The 15,572-nt window shown below is 44.7% G+C and overlaps 1 protein-coding gene across 6 annotated transcripts in view; it reads left to right on the forward strand.

Annotated features, from left to right (window-relative positions):
- LOC137517805 (E3 ubiquitin-protein ligase RNF31-like) overlaps positions 1-15,416 on the forward strand; it is a 79,372-nt gene extending 63,956 nt beyond the window's left edge. For 3 of the 6 annotated variants that reach the window (XM_068234851.1, XM_068234852.1, XM_068234856.1), the window contains 5 exons: positions 854-967; positions 2,556-2,604; positions 8,347-8,428; positions 12,114-12,282; positions 13,444-15,416. In XM_068234851.1, the coding sequence (XP_068090952.1) occupies positions 854-967; positions 2,556-2,604; positions 8,347-8,428; positions 12,114-12,282; positions 13,444-13,485 (456 nt within the window). In that variant the 3' untranslated portion in view covers positions 13,486-15,416. Of the gene's footprint in view, positions 1-853; positions 968-2,555; positions 2,605-3,597; positions 3,674-8,346; positions 8,429-12,113; positions 12,283-13,443 lie in introns of those variants that run through there. The other 3 variants (XM_068234853.1, XM_068234855.1, XM_068234857.1) reach the window with 3 other exon arrangements.
- Positions 15,417-15,572: the final 156 nt, after the last annotated feature.

The raw sequence follows: 15,572 nt of genomic DNA on the forward strand, positions 1-15,572 counted from the left end.
AACAGCAAGCGTTCGTTCCAGACAAGACAGACAGAAAGAGTAACCAGTAGCAACCGCAGCTAAGGTTATACTCCAAGAGTCAGACAAGAGAGATCCACCGCCTCTAACGCTAGGGCAAATGCGATCTAGGAGCGAGACCAAACGATTCACTGTCAGCCACCGCAGGTGAAAGTACAATCGCAAGGACAGGACAAGACAAAAACAGGAATAAACAGTACAAATAATACAGAATCTAACTGCACTAAAAGGAGGCAAAGTGCACTCCCCAAGAATTAACTACACTAGAGTATTCGCAACAAGATACAAAAGAGGCTGAGGCTCCAACAGTAATCTCACCAAACAGAAACCATGTCGAGCGAGGAATTCTGGGAGGAAGTGACATTTATACTAGAAATCTTCAAAGGAAGCAGACAAGCAGATTGCAAGATAAGTAGATGCAAATCAGTCAGCCTTGCAAACTGACAGAAAGGCCTCTTTTCCCTGGGCTGAGCTACGCAAACTGCATAGGAAACAACACTGTCCAGGGAATCAAGGCCAGCAGAGCGGATTCTGACACTATCACAGCTGTCAGTCTTTAGTAGGGTGGCTTCTTTGGAGGTGACTGAGGAGGAGATGAGGATTTAAGAATTAAAAAAAATATATTTTTATGTACGAATAATGAAAATAATATTCTGCTAAACCCTCATAAAAAAAATCTTAACTTGGTCTGTTGCTGACAGAGAATGGATGTTTCTTCCTCGTTTGTCCACAGAATTTTAGCTTCATGTGTAAAAATGTTTTTGTGAAATACTGGAATTGTGTTGCTGTCATTTGCAAAAATGTAGTGAAGTGCTGACACAGCTTTTATTCCCAGGTGTGCAAATTGTCATCGGATTGCCATGGGAAGGGTTTGCATGCGCATCACTCTAGAGACTGTTTCTATTACCTGAGAGACTGGGATGTAGAAAGGCTTCACCACCTTCTCCAGGTAAATGTTTGCGATAGATAATAATAATAATCCTAAAGGTGCGTACACACATCTGATTTTACGCCTCATTGTCATTCAAACCAGTTGTTTAAACGACTTGTCATTCAAACAACAAGTCGTTCAAAAGACTTATACACACAGACCAACAAAATGGCTGATATGCTAATGTCAGCTAATTTACATGTCGTTTGACTGATCAACGGACTGGATTTAACAATGGACCAGATCAAACGACTGATCAAAAGACTTTATGTTTGAATGGCCATTATTTGTACAAATGACTCCCAGTCGTTTGTACACACATAAGGACCTAACTATCGTTTGAACGACAGTTGCTGCAACGGATCCGCCAAGCGGATCAGTTGAAACCGCTGCTATCAGTCTAACGACCGTACGTACAAATGTCCAACTGTCATTCAAACTACCGGTTTGAACGACAAGTCATTCAGAAAAATCGTGTGTATGTACCTTAACACTTGTCTTGGTAGACCCACCCAAAGCACTTGTGAGCTCCAGTCACTTGGGGTGCGCTCAGTAAGCAGTAGTATTGCCATATGAGCTGTGTGTATCCTACAAAATCATTTCTGTGTCAGAGGTCTTCATTTGTGTCAGCCGCTGAGTGCGCAAGCCTCGTCCATTGTCACACATGTGGGCTGTTTTCATACAATATGATCTAAATAATAAATAAAATATGTCCATTTACTAAAAATAGTACCATTCATGAGCAACTTTACAAGCATACATTTAAAAAAGGGGGCTGCATTAATTTGGTTGGTGGAAATAGACGCTAGTAGAATATTGGTAAAATGAATTATGTTCTACTATTAGGCTGTATGTTATTACGGTAGTAAAGTATCAATAATTTTTACTATCCTAACCTGACCCCATTCTTGAACCCCTCCTCTATGGATGTCTAACCTTCAACCCCTCCAACCTATGCCTAAACAACCCTCCAAACTTATGCCTAACCAACCCTCCCCCTCCCACCAATGCCTAACTCTAACAAAACTACGGCTAAAAAGAGGTAGTTTGGGCACTGCACTAGGCCCCAATGTAAATAGCCACTAACAGTGGCAATAAGGGGGCACTGCGGCCATCTGCTATACAAACTGCGGCTACATATAGCTTTGTGCCAGCTATATTTAGCTGCCGTCTGTATAGCAGGCGGCCCCAGTGCCTGCAATTTTATCAGGTGCTTCCGTCGCTTAATTTACCTTTTATAGTCACTGGTGGTGGCTATTTATATTTGCACCTATGGCGCACCCGAATTATTGCGGCACCTCTGACGCCCAAGTTAACTGCTTCACCTCTATGCTAGGTACACACAATGCAATTTTCTGGCAGATTTACTGTCAGATCGATTATTTCCAACATCACCAAACTGATTTCCGATCGATTTTCCATTCACTTCTAAGAAAACCAGATCAAACATTTTGGAAATAATCGATCTGACGGTAAATCTGTCAGAAAATTGCATAGTGCGTACCTAGCATTAGCGTGGGCACTGACCTTAGTAGACTTCCATTCTTGTCTGCCTGTGTTCTTAGTATGCCTTATTATCATGAATTTTTTTTACATATACTTTCAGTTATGTGGGATTCAGTACAAGAACCATCCTCTTCAGAGAGCTACAAAAGGTAAATGATTAGGATCTAGTGACGAGAAGCCTTCTAGTGGTGAATGGGGAAATCCCCACATGAATAAACATTTGTGTGTGAATCCTGATGCGAATGCTGGAGAGGAATTAAAAGCATATTTTAGCAAATATGCATTATTTAAAAAGAACCTTAAAGTGGACCTGAACTCTTGCACAGGACACAAGGAAAACATAACAGAAATGCACCCTGTATGTACAGTATTTAAAGAGTTTAGCCTGTCAAATTCCCCCTCATTTCTGTCCAATCACTAGTTGTAATTTGATCTCCCCCCTGTGTCACATGACTGCCTATGGCAGATAAGCAGATAAGCCCATTTGAAAGTACAGGCTGTAAACAATATGTCTGCTTCCATGAATCAGGAAGTAGAAACTGTGCATAATTATTTTAGGATTTGTATCAGCTCACTGTAACAAAGAATTTTTTTTTTTTTGTTTAAAATGTATTCTGCTGTTGTGTATCTTTTAGAGCAGAGAGGAGTTCTGAGTTCAGGTCCACTTTAAAGGAAGCATCAAGCAAATCGTGCCTCCCCCATGATATACTTACCCAGGGCTTCCTCCAGCCCTTTACAGCTGACATCTCCCACGCTGACAGCTCCGCTCGCAGCCACCGGCCCGGGGTCCCCACCAGTGCAGAGGCTGACCTTGAGGTCATCCTTACTGCGCCTGCATGAAGGTCCGCTGTTAATTAAGCCCACGTTGTCCGCAGAGCACTGCGCAGTACGCCGGACAGCGTGGACAGGATTGACAGCGGCGCTTACACAGGCGCAGTAGAGGAGGTCGGCCTCTGCACTGGTGGGGGCCCGGGCCCGCAGGTGCAAGTGGAGCTGTCAGCGTGGGACATGTCAGCTGCAGGGGACTGGAAGAAGCCCTGGGTAAGTATATCATGGGGAGGCACGATTTGCTTGATGCTTCCTTTAACTGAGCGGGTAAAAAATAGTTTAACTTACCTGGGGCTTCTACTGACCCCCTGCAGATGTCCTGTGCCCGTGCAAGACAACCTGATCCTCCAGTCCCCCACAGCGAGCTAGTTTTGTTTCTGGCCAGTTGGTGGCCGCTGCGCCTGCATGGCCCTGGCTGCATGCATCCAGGTAAGTTAAACTCTTTTTTCCCCACTCAGTTAAGGTTCCATTTAACAATTCACAAACTGTATCCAGTAACTCCTTATTGCCAAAGGAAATTAGGAGTTTAGGAGTTATTTTACCAGCACAGAGCAGGTCACCTGACCCCACCCACCTCCATTTACTGCTGAATTATCTATTTGGGGGGGGGGGGGGGGTCTGATATTCACATAGGAAGACAGGCAAAGCGTGTCAAATAATAAAAATAAATAATAGTGTGCAAAAATGGTTTATGTGCAATGTGCTTTGCCGGTTGTGATATACTCCAATACTCCACATTAAAGGGGAACTGAAGTAAGAGATATACGGAGGCTGCCATATTTATTTCCTTTTAATCAATACCAGTTGCCTGGCAGCCCTGTTGGTCTATTTCTCTGCAGTAGTATCTGAATAACACCAGAAACAAGCATGCAGCTAGTCTTGTCAGATCTGACTTTAAAGTCTGAAACACCTGATCTGCTGCATGCCGTTCAGGGGCTATGGCTAATAGTATTAGAGGCAGAGGATCAGCAGGCAACTGGTATTGCTTATAAGGAAATAAACATGGCAGCCTCCATATACCTCTCTCTTCAGTTCCCCTTTAAGAAAACATGAGCCAGAATTAATGCTTCAAGGTGATACAGTATATATTGCACAAAATGACGATTTCCCCAATAAGGTCATGTTCAAGGCGGGCGGAGATTTTTTATTGTCAACTGATACATTCTATTTTTCTTCTGTGTATTACTTCAAAGCAAACCAATACAGTGCAAAAGTAATTGTCATAATTAACTTTTTATTTTTTTAGTTTCTTTGCTTTGATTATGATTGCCACCTAGTGGTGAAATTTTAAAGTTGCAATTTGTAGAACATATGTTAGGCTAGCCAAAGAGAAAAGAAAAAAGGCAGCATCTGCATCAACTAGACTTTTTTGTGCTCTCGATACTAGGCTCTCAACATGCGTATCCCAACAGTACTTGGGTTAGTTGGATAGTTTATTACAGAGGGTTTGGAGTTATAAAATAGATTGTATATAAATAAGTGTATTTAATTAATAAATATAAGTATATTTAATTAATAAAAAGCACTAATAAATGTTTGAAAACATTTATATGCACAAATATTGAGTACCCCCTAACAAATTTGTGTGAAGAGATACTTTAATCCACAATAAGGGGTACTCAGCAAACACCATCAAATCATCAAACCATCAGGCAAATGTATACAACTCCTGCTAGGCCTCATTCACACTGCATCCGTTTCTGTCCGGACAGAAGTGCACTAGTGGGAATGAGGCCTTAGAATTAACCGTTGTGAAAACTGCTGAAAGAGTAGTCTATTAGAATGTGTACTGTTGCAGCCAGCCACATACACACACCCACACCGAGAATATAGTTTAATAGGTCCAGGACAGCCTACATTTATTATAAAAGGTTTCTCTGTGGTTGGCACGTGACCATGTATATGGGGTCCGTTAAAAATGGCGCCAGTTATCGTAGTTAAAAAACGGCGCCCCATAGAGAACCATTATCACTAGTTATTTTTCGTTTTTGACAGCTAAAAAATGGCGCCGGCTTTAAAAACGATATTTATCGTTTATATTTATATTTGTATTGCTCCCAAACGATATTTATCATTTTAACCCCTGCTTTGCTGCCGTTTGGAAAATATCTGCCTGCCGGCTTTAATGTTTAACCACCCTGGCGTTCTGATAAGATCGCCAGGGAGGCTGCGGGAGGGTTTTTTTTTAATAAAAAAAAAACTATTTCATGCAGCCAACTGAAAGTTGGCTGCATGAAAGCCCACTAGAGGGCGCTCCGGAGGCGTTCTTCCGATCGCCTCCGGCGCCCAGAATAAACAAGGAAGGCCGCAATGAGCGGCCTTCCTTGTTTTGCTTAGATCGTCGCCATAGCGACGAGCGGAGTGACGTCATGGACGTCAGCCGACGTCCTGACGTCAGCCGCCTCCGATCCAGCCCTTAGCGCTGGCCGGAACTTTTTGTTCCGGCTACGCTGGGCTCAGGCGGCTGGGGGGACCCTCTTTCGCCCCTGCTCACGGCGGATCGCCGCAGAGCGGCGGCGATCGGGCAGCACACGCGGCTGGCAAAGTGCCGGCTGCGTGTGCTGCTCTTTATTTGAAGAAAATCGGCCCAGCAGGGCCTGAGCGGCAGGCATGGTCGGAAGAGCCAATTTCCGATTCCGCGGTAATTCCGCATACCGCCACTACCGAAATTCCGCTTCCGCTACATTCCGGTGGAATTCCGCTACATTCCGCGGAATTCCGCGGTATTCCGTCACGTGCACTTTCCGTATTTTTAAACGGACTTCCGTTAAATTTAGGAGGAAACACTCAATCGCTCATTTGAAATATCTATTGTTAATAAAGTTGATTTGTATTTTGTAAATTTGGATAAAATTTTAGCCTGAGGCGCTACACCTGCTATTGCTGAAATTCTGTCTTGTCCCCATTTTTATTGCCTGATGAAGCGGGCTGGGCCTGCGAAACGCGTTGCACTGTTTTGGGGTACTAATTAATAAATGTGACTACTATTCAGACAGTCTTTCGTGTCTGCTTTATGGAGGTAAGTCCACCACTTCCTCCCAGCAAATTTTAAAGTTTTTATCCACTTTTATCCTGCTGGCGCCTCTGTTCTCCTACTGCTTTTCCCACACTCTGAACATAACCCAAAAAATTTAATTTAAAAAAAAAAATAAATACAATTTTTCAATTTTTTTTTAAATATTGTTTCCCAGTATCTTTTTAACATATCCTGCAAATTTGGTGTTGCTAGGATTTAAGGGGACTTTGCTATTAACTGCTAAAGTCGGCGGAAAAAGTTTCCACGGGAATGTCAGTACGCGATTTAAATAGATACATTTCCTTTGAAGATTTAAAATCGATTTTCTCAAAAACTATAAGGTCTTTTTGAACAATTTTTTTTTCTTCGTGTTCCCACTATTTTTCTTAACATTCCCTACACATTTGGTGTTTCTGGCATTTAAAGGGGCTTTGCTATTAACCGCTAAAGTCGGCGGGCGTTTAATTTTCCCACGGTCAGAAGAAGAATATTCAAAATCGATTTTCTCAAAAACTATAAGGTCTTTTTGAAAGATTTTTTTTCCTCTTGTTCACAATCTTCTTCTTAACATTCCCTGCAAATTTGGTGTTTTTAGCTTTTAAGGGGGCTTTGCTATTAAACATTAAAGCCGGCGGGCAGATATTTTCCAAACGACAGCAAAGCAGGGGTTAAAACGATAAATATCGTTCAGGCAGGACAAAAAAAAAAAGTTTTAAAACGATAAATTTCGTTCAAAAGGTCTGCACTATTTTAACCTTTAAAACGATAAATATCGTTTTAAACATATATCGGGCAGAAGGGGGCGCCATTTTTGGGCCGGCGCCATTTTTAACTAGACGCGATCACACAACTACTAATTCACTATCCTTTCAGTACTAAGGCTTGGTTCCAGGGTCAGTCTGAGGCAGAGGCGAGAGAGGCTCCAGCCTCAGAGCGCAGTGTAGGAGGGGGCGCACAACTCACGCAGCTATCATTTCCCTATTGTGTTTGAAGCAGAGAGAAATAAGAAAAGGGAATGCATAGCAGTGACTGCAAGCCAGATAACTCAGTATTAACTACTTGACGATCGCCCCACGGCAATGGGCGTGGTCGCGGCGGCAGCCCCAGGACCGCCTAACGCCAATTGGCGTCAAGTCCTGGGGCTGTAATTTGCATGCGATCGCGCGCACGCTGCGTGCCCATCTCATGCTCAGGGGGCGGTACTCCGCCCCCTCTTCAGTCTCCGAGCGGCTGTTCCCCGCTCGGGAGACTGTTAGACGGCGATCTTGCCGTCTATTTACACCGTGCAGCGCTGCGATCAGCAGCAGCGCTGCACTGTGGACAGCCGTGTGACACGGCTGTCCCCCTGGGGGACAAGAGAATGATCGGCAGTGATAGGCTGAAGCCTATCACAGTCGATAGCTGTGATAGGCTGGCTGGGGGAGGGAGGGAGTAAAGCTGGCTGGGGGAGGCAGAGGAAAGGGTTTTTTTAAAAAACAAAAACAAACATAAATATTTATTTAAAAAAAAATAAACAACTGGGGGACGATCAGACCCCACCAACTGAGAGCTCTGTTGGTGGGGGGGGGAAAGGGTGGGGGGATCACTCGTGTTCGGTGTTGTGTGGCCCTGCAGCTGTGCCTTATAGCTGCAGTGGCCATTTTAGCCATAATGTGCCTGGTCTTTAGGGGGGTTTACCACCGTGGTCCTCAAGTGGTTAAGTAGCTAGTGGTGCCCCCCAAGATTTAGGTAGCTAGAGGTGCCCCTGACTGAAGGGAGATCTGGTCAGTGGAATGCCGAGACTTGGGTGAGATTCCGCTCAGGACTCTGCAAAGGTAAGGCAGGAGGGTGGAACTTGGGGTTTGGACTGAGCCGCCTTTCTATCATCATGTGCCTACAGTGCATTATGGTAAATCTGGCCCTAACTGCAAACATTTACTACCCAATAGCAGGCAATGGCTAGAAATGGTCCAGACATGTTCTGTGATTGGTGATGCACAAATAGCATATATTTTATACAATAAAGTATATTATCCCAGTAAAATATATTTATGGTTGATGTTTTCAGGGGATCCCGATGTCCTGAGCCAGCCGACAACTGAAATCAAAGAGCCTCACATGGACAAAGCTGAAGTCGGCTCTTGCAGCGAGTATGTTAATAAATTGTTTTCATATTCTCATGTTTTAGTTAATATGAAAAAAATTACCATATTTTTAGGAATATAAGACGCACTTTTTCTTCCCCAAAACAGGGGGGGGGGGGGGGGAAAGTGGGTGCGTCTTATATTCCAAAGGTTTTGGGTCCCGGAATATACTTACCGGATCCTGCCGCCACGCTCCTGTCCTCCGTCTGCGGTAATCCAAGGCTGCCCGATCATCCAGATTCATGTCTTCTGTATCATGAGGCTTTCCCACTCATCAAGGATGCAGCTCTTTGAATTTAAATTAAAAAATAACAGTCAACAATGATTTTATCACATGATATGTAATTGGAATTCTAAGCACTTTCTTTCATGCTGAATGCAGAAATTAAAAGGCTGCTATAGTGATTACAAAAGTGTTAAACTACAGGTAGGAGGGGAAGGTATTTTTGATTCATGAGAATTTTCACCATCCTTATTAGTATTGTGGCACTATCCCCTCCAGTAATCTGTACTATAGTCCATAGCTGACCAGGCTCCTCCCCCTATGTGATGTCATTTCCAAACATCTTACAGCTTCGTGGCCCATAAGGTTGCACGGCAAGGGAAGGTGGGTGGGACTTATGATACTTGAGAAGGAGGCTGTGTTGTATCCAGATTGGCTTCTTTTGATCTGCCAGATGATTGGATAGGAGCACAGATTACCAGAGAAGAGACCACCACAATGCTTGTGACTCTTCCTGGGTCCGCCTGCAGATTATTGCGATTACTAGAGGGACCTATTTCTACTATACCTGGCCAAATCTGTAGCATTTCCCCGCATACGAGAGGAGTGGGGAAACAATGCGTATCTCCCTAGTGGCTTGTTGTTTAGATCACACTGTGGTGCAAATCTGGACAGCATGCTGCAGGTTTATACAGCTGAATCCCTATAACCGTGCATGGCACATCTTAGCGATTTGGGCTATGGTTACATAGCAGAACAGGAGCTCGATTGAATCAGAAACAGCTGCGGTTCCTACTGGAATTGAGCCTTTAAGGGAAACCAGAGATGGGAAAAGGAAAAAGATTTTATTCATACCTGGGGCCTCCTCCAGCCCCATCTGCCTGGATCGCTCCTACGCCCCCGTCCTCCACTGCCCACTGCTATGAGAACCGGGTCCCCGTCACTGACGTCATTGGATCCAGCCTACGCAGGAGAAGTACACCCTCTATGTAACTCTCCAGTGGCTGCTGGGGAGATACGCAGGGCCGGATTTGTATTCTTTACCGCCCAAGGCCCTGTTACCAGCCACCCTCCTTCAGTATAGGTAGCGAGTTGACCCTTCCCTCCAGTATAGGTAGCCTAATGACCCCCCCCCCCCCAGTATAGGTAGCCAGATGACTCTTCCCCCATTTCCCTCCAGTATAGGTAGCCAGATGACTCACTTAATCCCTCCTTCCTTCCACCCCCCCCCCCCCCCTTTCAGTATAGGGTGCCAACTTGTCTTCACACCCCAGCAGCCATGCGGATCACTCATTTCTCCGCTTATCTTCAGTGCAGAAGCTTCCTTTTCCTCTCCATCTCCAATGCTGCCCAAGTCAATAGCCACTGATTACAATGCAAACGTGCACAGAGAACAAGTTGACTGCTGCACAGGCGGCTAGCAGCAGAGCTCACCTGATCTCCCTGCATTGCTGCATTTGGAAGCTTGCAAATTCTGCACCAGTTTAGCCTGCTGCTTTGGTGCCCTTGCTGCTGTGGTGCCCTAGGCCATGGCCTAGGTGGCCTTGGCCTAAATCCGGCCCTGGAGATACGCAAACAGTGCACTTCTCTTACGCTAGACTGGCCTCGACTGATGGAAGTACGGGGACCTGGTTCTTGTAGCTGCCGGCAGCGGAGGACAGGGGCGTGGGAGCGATCCAGGCGGATGGGGCAGGAGGAAGCCCTCCGTATGTATAAAATCTTTTTCATTTTCGTCTCTGGTTGACTTTAAAGGGACACTTAAGTCAAACAAAAAAAATGAGTTTTACTCACCTAGGGCTTCCAATAGCCCCCTGCAGCTGTCCGGTGCCCTCGCCGTCTCCCTCCGATCCTCCTGGCCCCACCGGCAGCTACTTCCTGTTTCGGTGACAGGAGCTGACAGGCTGGGGACGCGAGTGATTCTTCCCGTTCCCAGACACATTAGCACCCTCTATGCTGCTATATGGTATATGATATATGCTATAGTAGCATAGATGGCGCTATTGTGGCCAGGAACGCGAAGAATCACTCGCGTCCACAGCCTGTCAGCTCCTGTCACTGAAACAGGAAGTGGCTGCCGGCGGGGCCAGGAGGATCGGAGGGAGACGGCGAGGGCACCGGACAGCTGCAGGGGCTATTGGAAGCCCCAGGTGAGTAAAACTCATTTTTTTTGTTTGACTTAAGTGTCCCTTTAAGGTGTCAGAAATTAAAATCGGATCAGAGAGGAATCTATTACTGCCACACACTAGAAATAGATTCTACCTTGATATCTATTAAAAATCTATGGAGCTGCCAAGCAGGACCAAGTGCCGGGTCCCCAGGTGCCTCCCTATCTAAAATGTGCAACTTGTGCAGTGTTGGCAGCAGAGAGTGCACTTACTTGTCCACTGGTGTGCTCCTCCTGCGCCCTCTCTCCATCCCCATTTGTGAGCCTGTACTCCTGTGACCACACGGTATGTACTGTATGTAGCCACCTATCATACACACCATAGGTTCACAGGGTACAGCCACCCCAGCAGGGTTGGAGAGAGGACACAGGAGGCGCGTGCTGGTGGACAAGTGAGTACCTGGTCTGCTGACAGCACTCTACACAGGCCCGGTGGAGCAATTTTAATTGGGTGGGGGGCACCTGAGAGAGTCCATTGATATGTCCTGAAATCTACCACGGCTACCGCAGCGCATCCAACCAACCCTCTTGGAAGCAAGATCTTTCCGCCAGAGTGATCAATAGTTTTGATCGATTTCAGCCAGAAATCGATTGAAATTACAATCAGGCAGCGATGTTGCAGCAACAATCTCTATCAGATTTAAACATAATGGGAAAAGATCATAGTTAATGAACTATTGATCCAATCTTTTTCATCCAATCTTACCATTTCTATGTAATAGAAGGGAACTGCCTAAATAATCCAGTCAATATATTCACTTAATGTACCCTTATACATACTGTAGATTTGGTAAAATTGCATGAAAAAGATTGGATCATTAGTGGCTACCCTTAAGGTGGCCACTAACGGTCCAATTTCTAGCGAAAAATTGTACGAGTGATCAGAAATTCTGATCGGATTGGTTGTAAATAATCTCCATTGGTGGACAGAATCGATTATGAATGAGTGAAACAAATGTCGCCCGAATGAATTTTCGTCGAACCAAAATTTGGATTTTCTTGTTGGTTGTGATAGATAGGAAGCAAAGATTGGTTCGTTGATGGTGTAGTGAACAATGTATTACAATATTTCACTTCCGATCAGAATTTCTGATCGCTCAAACGATTTTTCGCTAGAAATTGAACCGTTAGGCCACCTTTAGGAAACCTACCAACACTGCAACTACAGACCATGTGACCTAGGCCTACCTGCATATGCCTAATAACATTGTGTCAGGTAGATTTTTTGTTTTTTAACTTTTGAAGTTTGGTAACTTGTCTCTGTCAAAGTACAGTGTTGTAATGTATGTATTTTTATCAAGCAGAAATGATTACAAGGAATTCTTAGTGAGAATAATCAATGCCAATACACTGGATCCTGTGGAGGTTTACACAGAGGCTGAGATGGTCATAGAGCTGCAGAGATGGGACCTCCAGATTCCAGAGAAACATCTACATGAATCTGAAGAAGCTTATCTACAAAGGATTAGCATGGTACGGTTTAAATTCTGAAGACAAACACTGATCACCAGTCCTGCTACATTCAGGGACGGTTTAAGCAGCACTGAGGCCCCGGGTGCAAAATTAACCTGGCCTCCCCTGGAGAAAAATCAGCCCCCAGGACCCCCCACCCAGCTGCCCTCACCGGTGGTCTTCCCCTTACCTGCTCCTTGGGGCCGCTGCATGATTTGTGGGTTACCTGTCCTATTGCACTGCCCCGCCTGTGCTCTCTCTTCATTCCTGCTGCCTGCCTCTTCTCCATGATCTGGTGCATGTTATGCGTAAATAACCTGCAACAAGTCATGGAGAAGAGGCAGACAGAAGGGATGAAGACGGAACATGGACAGTGCAGTGCGTGGGAACAGGTAAACCACAAGCCGTGCTGGGGCCCTGGGAGCAATCAATAGGAGATGACCTGGGGAGTCTAGCGGCGTGGGGGAGCCTGGCAGTGAACTGTTGGCCCTAGCCACTGGGGAAATTGCCTCCTTTGCTTTAATAGCAGTGTTGGCCCTGGCTTCATTTCATGAGGAATCTTATTTCCTGAAAATGAGCGAACAGGTCCCTCTTCTGGTGACCCTCTCTGGTAGTTCTTACTAATGTTCAAAACACCTTCTTATCCCTGGTGGATAAGCCATTAATAAACAGAAAAAGGTGGGAGGGAAGCCACCCACAAACAGCAAGATTCAGGGGAGTCCTGGGATGGAGAACAAGCTGGAGCAATAGACCTGAGGTAGAGCCACCCACAAGTAGAAGGTTGACCTGTGCGGAAGCGCAAGTCTTGGGGAGAGCCGGTTCAGGGGCCCTGTGGAGTGAATTGGCTGTGAGGAGGGGTTGTGTCACAGGGGCCCCCAGGCTACATTTGCCCTTGGGCCCAATTGTAGCTAGAGCCGGCCCTGAGAGTGACCCCAGTTCTGTCCAGAATAAAAGGCCTCAAACTCCTATCTGTTACCTCTGTAGCCCCATATGCAGTATGGTACGATGCACTGTTTGTTCTGACACATTTTTGTTTCCCATTGTTGAGGGGAAATATGCCCAGTGAGAACACAAACGGCAATATCAACAGCCAGTGGTTATAACTCTTGCTCACACTAAAAAGTGAAAAAAAAGTTTGCAGATGGTTTTGTCCTTTAATAATCATGTTTTGTTCTATTACAGAAAATAAAGCTAGAAATACCTCTACGTGGGAATCATGTCTGATGAGCATTTCTCTTGTTTTATCATGAAGAAGACACTTAGGGAAAGTAAAGTGCACCTCAGCTGCAGGTTCTGAATTACCCTGGGTTACATGGATGACTTTGGTGTCTAATTTTCCCAGATGTGAGCAACAAGAATTATCTATGGAGCGCAACTCTGTCAACGTTTTCTGTTTCCCTCCTGTACCTTTTCTTTTTCATGGTTCATGGTCATAGAGGGTATATAACATGGCTGCTATTCTCTTTTAAATTCCAGCTATGCAGTGTCCACAAATGGTTAACCTCCCTGGCATTATAATTATTTCCAGATTTAGGGTCTAAAAGCCATGGCATTTTTTTCACAAGCTTTTAAAGGGGAACTTCAGCCTAAACAAACATACTGTCATTTACCCACCCTGTTTTAAAAGAACAGGCAAATGTTTGTGATTCATGGGGGCTGCCATCTTTTTCATGGGGACAGCCATCTTTTGGTTGAAAGGAGGTGACAGGGAGCATGCGACACAGTTCCAACTGTCCTGTGTCCTGATCACCCCTCCCAGCTGCATGCGCTAGGCTTTAAATCTCACATTCAAATGTTTAAAAAAAATTGCAACAAAACAGCACAAGAAGAACAACCACATCAGAAATCCCATCATGCTTTGCACAGCATAAGGGGAAAATGCCCGGGCAGTTTTCTTCTGTGCAGCTAAAAATGAGGCTTCGGTAAGAAAAACAAAGTTCTGATGCTGCAAACCTGTTAAAGAAACACCAAGCCTTTTCAGTGTTGCTGAGTAGATTTTTAGTTTGGAGGTTCACTTTAAACTTTAAAAACAATTAAAGAAAAATTTACTCAAGCACAAGATTATCGCTCTGAGCTGCAGATTTCTGTCCCGAGCCTGACTCGGGGTTACTGCTAAGGAGGTTAATATACTGTTAATAAGAATTCATATCAGACATCAAGAACTCTGTTTATGTCTACTGCTAAATAATGTTTGATGACTATATTGCGCTATTAGATACAAATGTCACTAACCTCTGGATTGAACCTTCTGTCTTTCAGTGGGCATGGGTTGACTTTGGCGTCTCTTGTTGAATTTTTATCTTCATAACCAATAAAGTGATTTTTGAAAAAAAGTGCACCTCCCACCCATAGCAAATTTTTGGTAAAAAAAAATGATATATATATATATAGCTCCTTTTTTGACCCTCCCACACACACCAGTTTTAGGTAGCTTGATGTGCCCCCCAGAATTAGGCACCCCCTAGTATTGGTAGCCAATGGTAACCCCAGGATTAGGTAGTCCCCTAGCATAACTAGCCAGAAGTGCTCTACTAAAGTTAGCCAGAGGTACACCCAGTATTAGGCAGCCTCCCAGTATGGAAAGTCAGAGGTGCACCCAGCAATAGAGAGCCCTCCAACATAGGCAACCCGAGAAATCAAAGTATTATGGAGCCTTCCAGTATGAGTAGTCAGAGGGGCTTCCAGTGCTAGATAGGCTCCCAGTATAAGTAGTCAAAGGGGCCCCCAGTATTAGGTAGCCTCAAATATAGATAACTTATCTCCATTGCGCTGCTCAAATTACTATGCACCTCAAGGGGCCCACTGAGGACTCCATTATGGCCATTGCCTCTGGACCCCCCTGGGTTACGGGTCCCATAGCAGCCGCTATAGCTGCTATGGTGATACCTACGCCACTGCTCATAAGCTACTTGGCCGAGATGAACTTGCAAAAGAGATGTCCATGGATGGTCAAGAGATCCATGTTTTACTCAGAGCATTGAAATCAAAAGCATATTTATGAATGAAAATGTACAGTATTTAGCACAAGTCTTCTCATTCTGTTATGCACTGGAGGATCTTTCAGATACTGTTCATCCATATGTTTCATACATTTGTCAGTGTTGATGTTATGATTACTGTAAGTCCTTATTTTTTACAAAGCTATGAAAAATGCTGATGTTGCATTTGTCAATAATAAAGATGATGTTTTAAAAATTGAAAAAAATAAAAATAAATGTTTTCTTCAATACATCTATATGTAATGCAGAGTATGGTGCATAAGCCAGGCACTAACTACTGCTGAGGGGGTAGGCAGTGAAGGCACCAGCCCA

This window comes from Hyperolius riggenbachi, chromosome 5 (assembly GCF_040937935.1).
Source record: "Hyperolius riggenbachi isolate aHypRig1 chromosome 5, aHypRig1.pri, whole genome shotgun sequence".
Lineage (NCBI taxonomy): Eukaryota > Metazoa > Chordata > Amphibia > Anura > Hyperoliidae > Hyperolius > Hyperolius riggenbachi.